The sequence below is a fragment of the Protopterus annectens genome, chromosome 2.part0, assembly GCF_019279795.1.
Source record: "Protopterus annectens isolate FY-2018-M chromosome 2.part0, PAN1.0, whole genome shotgun sequence".
Lineage (NCBI taxonomy): Eukaryota > Metazoa > Chordata > Ceratodontiformes > Protopteridae > Protopterus > Protopterus annectens.
Window position 1 is genome coordinate 816,217,633 of NC_056728.1, and position 12,657 is coordinate 816,230,289.

General features: G+C 43.1%; 1 protein-coding gene across 2 annotated transcripts in view; it reads left to right on the plus strand.

The window, feature by feature from the left end:
* Positions 1-7,524, plus strand: part of PUM3 (pumilio RNA binding family member 3) — a 907,478-nt gene extending 899,954 nt beyond the window's left edge. For both annotated transcript variants that reach the window (XM_044061088.1, XM_044061087.1), the window contains exon 18: positions 7,211-7,524. In XM_044061088.1, coding sequence (XP_043917023.1) covers positions 7,211-7,340 — 130 coding nt within the window. In that variant the 3' untranslated portion in view covers positions 7,341-7,524. The remainder of the gene's footprint in view (positions 1-7,210) is intronic.
* Positions 7,525-12,657: the final 5,133 nt, after the last annotated feature.

The following is a 12,657-nucleotide window of genomic DNA, read 5'->3' on the forward strand; positions in this document are numbered from 1 at the left end:
CCTCCAAGGAAACAAAGGAACCAAGGGATCTTAATTACATTTCTTAAAAAAAATTAACATTGCCTCCCTAGAACCAGCTGCCTCAACAGATTTGCAATATTGTCCATGGAAAAGCTTTCCTTCTGGCCATGCATTACCTCTCAGCTCTCAGAGGGACAAGCCCTCATGGCTGTATATGGTCAGATAGCCCTTTCTCATCCACCACTCCAGGGTTTCCCTCCCATGAAACCCCAACCCGGCCATTTAGGTAGTAGGTAGGAAGCTTTAAATCAGGCCATACACTTACCTACACCTACCTACCCACTCAAAAAAACAAGAAACAAAGGGGAAAGTTAGTTACATCCCTTTAGACAGCCAGACATTTACTACTGGACACAACAAAGCAAATCAGGAAACAATCAGAACTCCTCCTGTGTCTGAGCAGGAGCTCAAGCCAGAGCCCATTTTTTCTAGACTATTTTCAAATGGATAGGCCACTGTTGCTTTGTTACTCCTTTCTTTCATGGTATCTCCACCTGCTGCAGGCCAGACACCCCACAAGGCCCACAGCTATTTCCACAGCCTTCCTCAGAGGACCCTACAAAGATATTTTTGGAGGCAGCCACTGGAGTTCTGTGCATACCTTCACAAACACTACCACCTACCACCTTTTATACCAAAACTAGGAGCAGGCTTGCTACTGCTGTGTTTGCAGGGCATTCTGCTCCTCCTAGTAGTTCCACCTAAGTGCCCGCCTCACCTGCTTTGGATTTTAGTTTTACTATCTGTTATGACTGCAGCTGTATGCGCGATGAACATAGTACAGTTTATTCTACCACAAATGTAGATGTTCGAAAAGCAATTTACAGCAAATTCCCCCTCCCTCCCTTCCCTTCCCCTCTAGGGGTATTCTTTATGGTGTTGCAACTGTACCACTGTTTTGATTATATTGCATTATTACATTACATAAATTACATAATTCCTTTCCTCTGGGGGCACCTGTACATTTGGGGCAGACTGAAGAAAGAAAAAAATGGCCGGCTGTGTCTTATGTCCCTGTGACGGCCAGGGTCCAAAAGTTTAGCGACAAACCGCGCCCGGACCAAGACTTTAAGAACCCGCATCGAGGGGGACAGCTCTGACGGGGGAGAACCCATCTGTTATGACTGCAGCTGTATTAGCACTCGAACATCTACATTTATGGTAGGTACAAAACTGTACTTTCTGAGTCTCAGAACTGGCTCGGCCATTTCAACAGCTCGAGCGAACGAAAACTCCTCAGCCAAGTTCCTACCCAGAATGCCTCTCTCTAAATTACCTCATTGCTGCTCTTCTTGTAAAGACACGTCAGACAAACTTTCCTTGAGCTAAATAAAAATGTACTGTTTATCCCATTTCTGTTTCAGAATTTCATTCTCCTACCCAGTTAGCTTACTTGTATACCCCTTATAGTACTCTTTCTCATCTCTCTCCTTTAATTTTTACCACATTTTTGGAGTCAGTATTCTATCCCTTTCTTCCTTCGTACCATTTGGTATCTATCCTACCATTGCTGGTAGTGCTATCCCTTTCCCTTACCTCCGGTAGTTATTGGTGTACCATGTTTGGTAGCCTTTTCGATATTTTTCCCTTTTTTCTGTGTATGTGTTTTTGATTGTATCTGCTGTTGATCCTTGTCTTTCAGTATGGCAGATAAAAGCAACGTAAGGCTTCAAATTCTATTCTGGTTGTGGCAGAAAAATGCCCAATTCCAAGGATCATACTTCCTTTGTGTATCGCTTGGCCCTAGCACACTTAGAACAGCAGTGAGACATTTGTCAGGCTGTTAGCCACTGCACCCTAGTTGAGAGAAAGAATAAGAATAAACTTATTTTAAAAGGTTTATTAAAAACATCCTTTGAAGAGGCCTTGTCTGGTCAGCATGGAGGTGCTAAATCGAGGGGTCTTTTTCATCATCCTCATTTTCCTCAAAAAAGAGAAGTCACTCTGTGCCGACATCACCCTCAGATTGACAACTTTTGCTGAACTGAAGGCAGATCTGAGAAAATCTACAGAACTGTCCCTGTTGGCTCAGTAGTGGCTACCTTGGCACCTTCACTTTTTGTGCTGTCTACCTCTCGAAAGTGCCTCCCCTTATTCGGTGCCTGTTACTGTGCCGACAATTTTTTTGGAACCGGTTCCCTCTCTGGCTCCTATAGCCCAGGAACCATGGTTTCTTTCAGTTTCCAGAACCAGATCCTCTCCTTCAGTAGACCCTTTTGTGGAGCAACTACCAAGTTCCTTTTTGGTGAGGCCAGAATCTCCTTCAGCCTTATTGGTATGGTCCTCTAGGAGTCTGGCTGAAGTTGATGCCGTGAGGTTGGCGGATCAGCTCCTCATGGAGAGGGGTTTCTCTACTTCTTCCCGGGCATCACTACCTGCAGGAGGTAGGTGTCTTTATCAAAGGATTCAACCAGCCCTTCCTCCTCTAACCACTGTAGCTTTAGAGACCTCAGCTTCGACTTCCCTGATTCCCGGCATCCTGGTGCCAACAGTGCTCTCATCTTCAGCTCCAGTCTCCGCCTTGAGTTCCTCAGTTGCTTAGGAATCAGTGGACTCCCGGGGTCGTAGCTCCACGCCATTTGTGGGCTGTTCCTTGGTTCCACCCTAGATGGCATTTTCCTCAGAGCATGGTGGGACCATGGTTCCAATGTTGTCCTTCCCTCTTCTGGGCTTCCATCCCTCTTCTAGGCTCCCATCTCTTTTCGGGGGGACCTGCCTTTCAAGTTGTGGAGAGGGCCATGGCCTCTGCAGGCTCCCAGCTGGTTTCTTTCCTTTCGGAGTTTTTCCCCAGGTTCCCCTCTGGTCCAGAGATTCCACCAACCTCCACACCCTGACAGTGAGCACCGGCACTGCAGGACACCTCTGCACAGGACCCTACCTCTTCCGATACCTCCACAGAAGCTCCCGCAGAGGATGTGCCTCGGAAGAGGTAGTGTAAGAGGAAACACCTTGATTAACCAAAGAAATCTTTCAAAGAAGTCACAGATTTCATTGACAGGGGAGGGTTCCCCCCTGGTCACCCCAGAAGACGTCGCCTTTGGAGACATTCTCAAAGTATTAAAACACAGGGGTGGCTGGAAGCCCCAAGACCCATCCTCAGAGGAGCCTGTGTACCTGCAGTTGTTCGGTGCTCACCCATCTACCTCTTGAGTGATCTTGCCAGCTGACGATCTTATCAAACTGATCCCCCAGCAGGCATGGAAGGCCCCTGATTCCATAGAACCAGTCCCTAGGAGACCAGATAAAATACTTTCAGCTCCAGAGGACCATCAGCATTGGGCCAAAGGTTTAGTAGTAGATGTCATAGTGGTTATAGCAGCCAACAAGAAGGAACTGGTGGAAGAAAGTTCCACTGTTTATCCCCCTAACCGAGAGTCTAGGGCGATGGACAGATTTGGGAAGCGGTTCTGTGCTTCTTCGACCTTCACCGTGTGATCTTGAATGTTTTGGCACACTTCACTAGAGTTCAGAGGGATCTGATCAAGGAGCTCTCAGGTACCCTAGCAGGAGCTGTGTCTGATGATGTTCAGGATAAAATAGCCTCCCAGCTTGCCACCCTGGAGTCTGTCTCTAACTCATCCATGAGACTTATTGCACATGCAGCTGAAGGGACAACTAGGTCAGTGGGTGCCTGGATGCACATGTACGAGTTTGCCGAGCCATTCCTTCATTCACCAGCACTGCATTTGACAGATCTTCCCTTTTTGGCCCTAAAGTTAAAGATACCTTAGCCAGGTGTAAAAAAGATGGAAAACCCTTTCTGCCGTGGGCGTATGTTTTTCTTGTCCCCAACGCTTCTGTTGGAGGAACCAGAGAAGTGGGAAAGTGTGGTTCAAGAAAACCAAAAGGCCTTTTCAGAACACACAAGCTATTATGGAAGACACTGACCACAAGGCAGAGGTGGCCTGCAAAAGCAGGGTTCTAGGGATTCCTTCTCAGTTAAACCCTACCAGCACTCCTGAAGGGAGGCCGATTACTTACCTCTGGAGGCAGTCAGGGGAAGGCTATCCTTGCACCCACTGGCCTGGCAAAAGATGACCACAGATGCTTGGGTGCCATTACCAGAGGTTATCATATTCCTTTCGCTCTGACCCCAGAACCAGGAAAAGGATCCCTGATGTACCACCCAATCAAGGGGGCTCAGGCAGCTCTGGAAATTCAAAAGCTGCTAGAAAAAAAGTGTCATCCAAGAAGTCCTGCCAGGCAAGATCCGTATTCTACTCAAGGTTCTTTTTGGTGACAAAAAAGACGGGACTGGTGCATCTCAGTGCTCTGAATCACTTTGTGCAGCAGAAAAAAGTCCAGCTGGTTAACGTTCAGTCTATTCTTCCCTTCTTAGGGAAAGATGATTGGATGTGCTCTGTAGACCTGCAGGACGTGTGCTATCACATAAAAATGGACACGCACTCCAGGAGGTTCCTCCACTTCAGGCTGGGAGCCAGTCATTATCAGTTCCAAGCCTTGCCCTTCGGTCTCACCACAGCTCCTTGGGTGTTCACCAAATGTATGACAGTGGTAGCAGCTCACTTGAGACTGCATGTTTCCGGGTATTTCCATATCTGGACGATTGGCTCCTTACCACCCCCACCAGGCATCTACTCAAATAGACAAGGGATTTCACCCTACACATTTGCTCTCATCTAGGGGTAATGGGGAATCTCGCCAAATCTCAACTAAGTCCCACCCAACAATTGGAATTCATAGGAACCAACCTGAATACGTCCGCTTGCGTAGCCTCCCTTCCTATTCACAGACTGATGAAAATAAGATCACAGGTAGACATTCTTTCTAATAACATTGTTCCCACATTACTAGTTCTACAGGCACTGGGATTGATGGTGGTAGCCATCACATTAGAACATTTAGCAAGATTCCACATGGAGATCCTATAGTGGCTTCTATCCAACCAATGGTCCATCCTCACTCATCTTCTGTCTCATTGCATCTGAATTACCAATCATTGGAAGAAGGATTTATCTTGGTGGATGGAATCCTAGGAAATTATTCTGGGCCAACCATTTATTTCTCCTCTTCCCAGGCCGTAATGACCATGGATGTCTCCCAGATCGGGTAGGGGGGCATTTTCAGGGAAGGACTGTCCAAGGCACTTCATCCCCTATAGAGGCCAGTCTGCATATCAGTGTTCTGGAACTGAGGGCAGTGCTCTTAGCATTGCAAGTCTTTCGAACTGTCCTCCTTCAAGGAATGATTGCAGTTCAGTCAGACATGTCATTAGGTCTGGTACATCAACAAGCAAGGCAGAACCAAGTCTTACCCCCTGTGCCAAGAAGCCCTCAGTGTGTGGCAATGGGCAATCTCTTGAATCTGCTTTCTGGTAGCAATGCATATCCCAGGGAGCTCGGACGTGATAGCAGACAAATTGAGCAGATGCATCTTCTGACCTCACGAGTGGTCTCTCAATCCCATAGTGGCAAAGGAGATTTTCAGTCACTGAGGTCAGCCTTGCAGCAGCCTATTTTTATCCTTCCAGAACAATTGTGGCAGCTACTTTACCCTAATCCCCACTCAGAGGGAGTCCCCAAGAAATGCTGTCCTTCTTGATTGGCCCTTGAAACTATTCTATGCCTTTCCCCTCGTTCCTCTAATACACCTTTTCTTGAAGAAGAATAAGGTTGAAGAGCAAAGTGATTCTCATTGCTCCACTTTGGCCTTGACAAGTCTGGTTCCCTTTTTTTTTTGGACTCATCCACTTCAACGTCCATGAATTCTGGACCCGGATCTAGATCTCCTCTCCCATCCTCTGGGACTAGTTCATCCCAACCTGAAAAACATCAAACTTAAGCTTAGTTGCTCAAGTTCCACTGATTTCCAGGCGAAATAACTTATCTTCCCCAGTTCAAAACATTTTGCTAGCTTCCCATAAACCTTCCACAAGGAGACTGTACCTCAGCAAAAGGAAAAGATTTTCCATATGGGTATGTGATGATAAACGTTATCCTTTCTCGGCATCAGTTGAAGAGGTTTTGCAATTCTTGTCTACACTCTTCAAACAAGGAGCTTCTTCTTGTACCATCAGAGTTCAGCTTGCTGCTATTTCTAATTTCCATAACAGTTTTAAAGGGCAATCTTTAATTTCACATATGCTATGAAGGCTTTTCTAAAGGGGACATTAAGGTTAAAGCCTTCTTATAGGGAACCCCTTATCCCCTGTGATCTTAATATGGTTTTGCAATCCTTGGTCCTTTCCCCTTTTGAGATGGCGGTTACATGTGATTTGAAATTTCTTTCATGAAAGACCATTTCCTTAATAGCTATTACATCCACTAGGAGGATTTCAGAGATTCATGTGTCACCTTCAAAGCCTACATATTTGATTTTTCATAAAGACAGGGTATCACTGAGAACTAATCCATCCGTTCTTCCAAAGGTGGTATCTGAGACTAACATTAATCAATCCATTGAATAGCCAGTGTTCTTCCCCAATTTTTCCAAGGGTGAATACTGCTTACATCTATTAGATGTCCACAGATGATTGCTTTTTTATCTCGGCAGAACTAAATATTTCAGAAAGTCGTACCAGTTATTTGTTTCATTTTCAGGTCCTTCTATAGGTAAATCAGTTTCTAAGGTCACGTTGTCTAAGTGGTTAAGAGAATGCATTACCGTTGTCTACAACAGGAAAAACCTCAAATTGGTGGCCCCAGTTAGAGCACACTTCACAAGAGCTGTAGCCACGTCTTCTGTTTTCCACTCCAAGGCTTCTATGGATGACATATGTGTAGCCACAACATGGGCTTCTCCACATACTTTTATTAGTCATTACAAAATTGATCTGGTCTACATGGGAAGAGCGTCATTTGTTTTCTGTGGTGCTCAGGAATACTCCTCCATAAGGCCTTCCAAGATGTAAGGTAGTTGGGGACTCTGTCCCATATGTCAAGGATAAATGAAGACTGACAACACAGATGAAAAGTTATGGTGAGTACATAACTTTATCAGTGAATCCTGGAGGTTTTCATTATAACAAAATTGAGTATCTATCTTTAAAATACAGTGTTGTAAAACCTTTGTAATGTTTTCTTGTGTAAGTTTGGTAGAGTATTAATATTACATGTCGGTTTCTCATACAATTCTTTAAATTTAATATGTTGCTAACAGTCAGTGCAAAGAAAATATTGGGCATAAAATCATTGGTTGATAAATTAATTTTTTTTTATCATCTTTCCAGCCTTCTTCAGAAAGCGGATCAGAAAGTAGCTGAGAAGGTCAAACAGGAACTTAAGAGCATTGTTCCAAAATTAAAGAAAATTGAAAATATGAAAAGCATAGAAGCTTTGCTGGAAAAAATTGCCATCTGATTGACTGAGGACAACAATCATGCTTTCTTATCCAGACTAAAATCTCATTTACAGAGTTTTATGGTATTTGTCATGCAATACTGGGTATCACTGTGATATAGAGTCAAATTTTGTTAATGTTCCAAGAATACATTTTTATTTAATATCTGTTCAATAAAAATGAAGATATTTTTCTGTTTTTGAATGAATGCTTGTTTCTTTAAGAATGTCAGGTATTCATTGGCTTTATGCATTTGGGAGTTTTGAAACGGATTGTTGTTCTTAAAAAAAAAAAAAAAAAAAAAACGTGCCTGGTGGCCCCGGGTGCTAAGCTCAAGATGTCATCATGAATTAGAATCCCAGATCAAGAGAATAAATGTTTGCTTTTATTTTATTTGTAGCCACTGTTGCTTATGAAGTATAGTACTCTACTTGTATTCGTGAACAGTAACCCATTTTTTTTAGATCCTGGCAGTGTCCCGGCTACATAGTATTAAAAATGGTTTACTATTATAATTCCAAACTGCATTCGGTCAAAAGCCAATATCTCCGATTCCTAAGCACGAAAGTGATAATGTCGAATTCCGACTTTGCCAAAAGTACATCTTGAATTCGACATTCAAACGGGCTTTAACATGAGTCGAGATAGTGGCGAGATTTGTACTTCGACAATGTCGGGTTCGACATTGTCACCATTCGACCTTTGCTGTTCACTGTAGTGGTGTTGGCAATATAAGCATCGGAATTCTGATAGTAAACCATTAAAATTTTCAGTGTACGGTTTCAAGTGTATCTAAACTCACATATGTTGTCGCCGGCTGCTTAAAAACGGAAGAGTTTTAATGTAAATTGTTTCACATGTACGTGTAAGTGATTTTCCTTGAAAGACATTCTCATGGAGTCTTTGGTAAATGAGAAGTGATTTTATATTTAAAATTATATTACATTACTGGTTTATAGCAATTCTGTGTTGTGGAATAATTCCAAGTACATGAGTATTAGAAAAGCAACTCTGTATTACATTGCTGCATGTCAGCTGTTAGTTCTTCAGTTCTGTTTTTGATTGGGGTTTCTGCTCTGCAGAGTCAGCATGCACTTACTCTGTGCACAATATTCCCTGCGTGCTTCAGATGTGAATGTGTATGGGTCCTTGGATAGACTTGGAATGGTGTTTAGGATTAGTTTCTCTGCCTTACACATGTTGAAAGCTGGGAGATGTCCAGCTCCCCCTGTGAGCCAAATTAAGATTAAGTGGGTAATAGATGAATGGATGAAAAAATATTACTGTTAATCTGGTTTAATACTATTGTATGTTTGTAAAAATCACAGGATATTTTTCTTTTATGGACAAAAAAATGTATTTGAGTAGAAATTGTCAAGAAATGAGGGTAGCTGTGATTTAGAAACTAGTATTGGTCATGGAAGTGTAGTTAATGGAGTAAGGTATATTAAACAGACACTCACTGAGAGATCCATGAACATTAGGTGGTGAAAATTCCACAGACTGGGAGTGGGGAGGAGAGGTGTGCTTTGTGGGACAAGAATAAGTACTTGGGGAGAGAAATCTGGACTGGGAAGCTTGAGTTAGATGGTCTTGTGAAGGCTTAAGAAGAAGAAACAAAAATATCGATACTTCCTTGGGTAAGGTGCCTGTAAAACCAAACAAACGAACAGCAAAATAAAGGTACAGGTACTCCACGACAATCGAAGCCAACCAGTCTTACGAAATAATCCTTTATTAAGAACAATGGTACAGTAAGCGCTTTCATGTCTGCAGTGGACCCTTCATCAGACTTGAATAAAAACTTAACAAACAGTTCCCTTAAAATACTCTACAGCATAGTCACATAGACCAATAGCTGTTTAACCACAGTTGTAATAGTATCTCACCTGTGGGGTGTATGTGATTATACATTGCATAAAAACCTTACAAATTCAATGAACTTAGCTTAAAAGTAGCTAAAAAATAATAAAGAATAGTAGCTAAAAAATAAATTTGGCTAAAAGCACATCAAAAGCAGCATAAAGATAATGATGTAAACAAAAACATAAAAATCAATTGTGTTTAAAGGCACGATCTCTAAGGAAAGGTTTAATAGTAACTCTTTCATTGAGGCCATGCCCAACGTCTGCTTGCAGTCTAGTAATCCATTTGTTCTCTTCCTTTTCTGTGAAATTCCCTACGTTCCCTAGTCTCATAGAGGTATGAATCAACTCCAGTGCTAAAAACTCAAAATTATGTTTTGTGCCTCTCAAAAAAACGTGCCTCGCTAAAGCATTGGTTTCATTTTCTTTGTTAATGGCATATAAATGCTCCCTGATCCCCTCCCTAAGGTTCCTATTAGTCTTCCCTACATAGAACATAGTGCATGTTTGGCATACCGCTAGGTATACCAGGTTTTGAGTCCTGCAATCTGCATAATGGTAGAACTCGTATACCTTCTTGGTGTCCGGATGTTCAAACTTAACATTCTTCGAAATAAAAGAACAATGATTACAATTACGACATGGGAAAGTACCTTTCCTAACTGATTGAGGTCTACTATCCTTCTCACTCTCATAACACAGCATGTCTTTCAAGCTTCTACTCTTCTTATAAGAGAAACTGGGGTAGGTGCCCAAAATGGTCTTCAGCCTCTCTAATAATAGAATCCCCCAATTCTTCTTGATGACATCTGTGATCTTCCTATTCCTATCAGTGTAGGTAATAACCATTCTTTTCTTGTTTGTGAGAGCTCCAACCACTTCCAAATCTGTATTGGGGCTCTTGTGTACATAGGGTTTAGCCTTCCCTTCACGTTCAACAGATTCTAAGTTTAACAAATCCCTGTCGTGATAACCCCTGTTTTTAAATTCATCCTGCAATTTGGTTAGGGCTACTTCAAAATCCGTATTGTTACTGGTTAAGCGAGAGCACCTCATAGCCTGATTCTTCACTATATTTTTATATGTGAGGTGGATGCATGCTATCCCTGTGTAGAAACGCATTCCTTCTACAGGGCTTCCTAAAGATTTCAGTATTTAGCACGCCATCTCTCTTTCTCAAAGTTACATCTAAGAAACTTATACAGCTCCTTGATCACTCCCCATTTAGTCTCAAAAAGGTGGTAGTACTATTGATATAAGATAAAAATTCAATCAAAGTCTGCTGATGTTCATCGTGTTTCACTGTTGCAGTCCTGTAGGGTTCTCCCCTGCCGGCAGGCAGTCCCCGGTCGGCCAGAATCCCAAAGTCTGGGTCCGGCGTCGGCTGTTCAGCCATGCTCCCTGACGTCAGAGCGTCAGGAGTATAAAACTGACAGCCGACGCCATGTTCTCCAGTCTTTCTTGCCGTGCGGAGATAGCAGTTCGCAAGTGCCGGTCGGCTGACTCCTGACAATTTTTTCTGAACAAACTTCAGTCCGAAGACTTTCTTCTCCTATTCATAGCTAAGTACCCGTTGAAACTTTTTCTTGCTCCAGTCCGATGTCAGAAAAAGTTAATAATTGTATTTCATGTGGGAAGCAAATACCTCATAAGGATTTTCATTCTTACTGTGTTCCTTGCTTAGGCCCTGACCACCACGTAGCTAGTTGTCGGTTTTGTGCTAGATTCAATCAAATTACAATTAAACGAAGGTACGATTTTGCATTTCATTACTTCGGTAGGCGTTTTAATTACAAAATGTTGTCTGATACGGTTCCGGCTACCGGAGTTCACAAACGACGCAAGGACAAAGACAGGCCTCCGAGATCCAAATCAGACGATATCATTCAAGCAGAGCCAGCTTCAGGTTCAGCCGTCGTCAGTGAGGCGCTTTTGCAGCCTCTGTCATCGGCCATTTTGGAACCGATGGCCGAAACGGACTCCCACGAGGAGCCAACTAGGCCTTTGAATATTTCTGTTGCAGGACCTTCGGACAATGCTCCCCGGATGGGTCCGAGCCGCTGTGCAGGTACTGGCTTCGAAGGGTTTTCAGGCCTACTCAGCTTCTAATAAAGGCAAAGCCAAAGACAAAGGCAAAGACTCCTTCCAAATCAAAGACTGCAACACAGGCCTCTTCTGATCCGGCTCCCAAGTCACAGAAACAGTTACTTAAGATGGCGGAGGACTTACTTACTATGATTAGGGGTTCACATCCCCCTCCAGATAAAAGGCCAAGGCAGGAAGTTTATTATGACTCCTCTGATCAGGCTTCTGTTTCTTCAATTTCTTCTTCCGACCAGGAATATTCTTTCCCTCCTTATGAGGATTCTGATGCTGAGGAATCCATTCCTTCAGCTTCTCCCCCTGAGGACTTCTCTTTTGGGGAAACTTTGCATGAAATGAGGGAACATTTCCACTGGGAAGGACAGGAGTATTCGGAATCTAAGAAAAGACTAAGGGATTTTCTTCTTCTTCCCCAACATAGACCCCTGGCTATTCCTCCTATTTTGGATATTGTGGATGATGCTTTTTCGGAGGCTAACTTAACCCCTGACTCTTTTTCTCCAGCTCCTGTTAAGCCTGACCTATATTACAGGGTTCCTGATTCCCACCAGTTTTTATACAAGAACCCTACTGCTGACCCTGAAACCATTTCTCAGGGTCCTAAGGTAGTTAAGGCCGCTTCTGCTAAAAACCCCATTCCCACTGAGAAGGATTCCAGATCTTTAGAAAGATGGGGCAAAAAAAGTGTACACTTCTACTACTTTATCTATTAGGGCTTTGAACTGTCAGTTTCATATGCTGAAATACCAGCAATTTCTCCTGTCTGTTTTAAAACAAAAGCTAACTTCCATTTCCGCCTGTGCAGATGATAAGGAATTACATGACTTAATGCATGCCACTGAACAAGTTGGGAAGCATGGTTTACACTGTGGTGTGATGCCTTGGAGGCTTCTTGTAGGGCTGCTGCCTCTGGCACAGTAATTAGAAGGCATGCATGGTTAAAGGAACAAAATTTGCCAGATCAAGTAAAAGCTAAATTATTGGATGCTCCTGTTCAGCATAATGTTTTGTTTGGATCTAAAGCTGAAGAGGTGATTAAAAAGATGGAGGACAAGGCAAAATCCATGCAAACAGTTAAAGATTTCTTACAAGTACAGCCACCCAGATTTAGTAGGAATTGGCTTACTAAAAATTGGTCCTTTCCCAATTCAGACAGGCCTCAGAGGGGTAGATACAGACACTCCCGAGGAAGGCCTCAAACACAAGCCTCTTATAGACCAAGACAGTGGACTGCTTCCACCCCTAGGGGAGGAGAGGACAGGTCGCAAGCTCATAGGAAACCGACTCAATGACTCCCTCTGTTGGGCTGCAGGAACTTCATGCCTGGAAGCCCCTCTCGGAGGAAAACTTTCTCTTTTTCACCAAAATT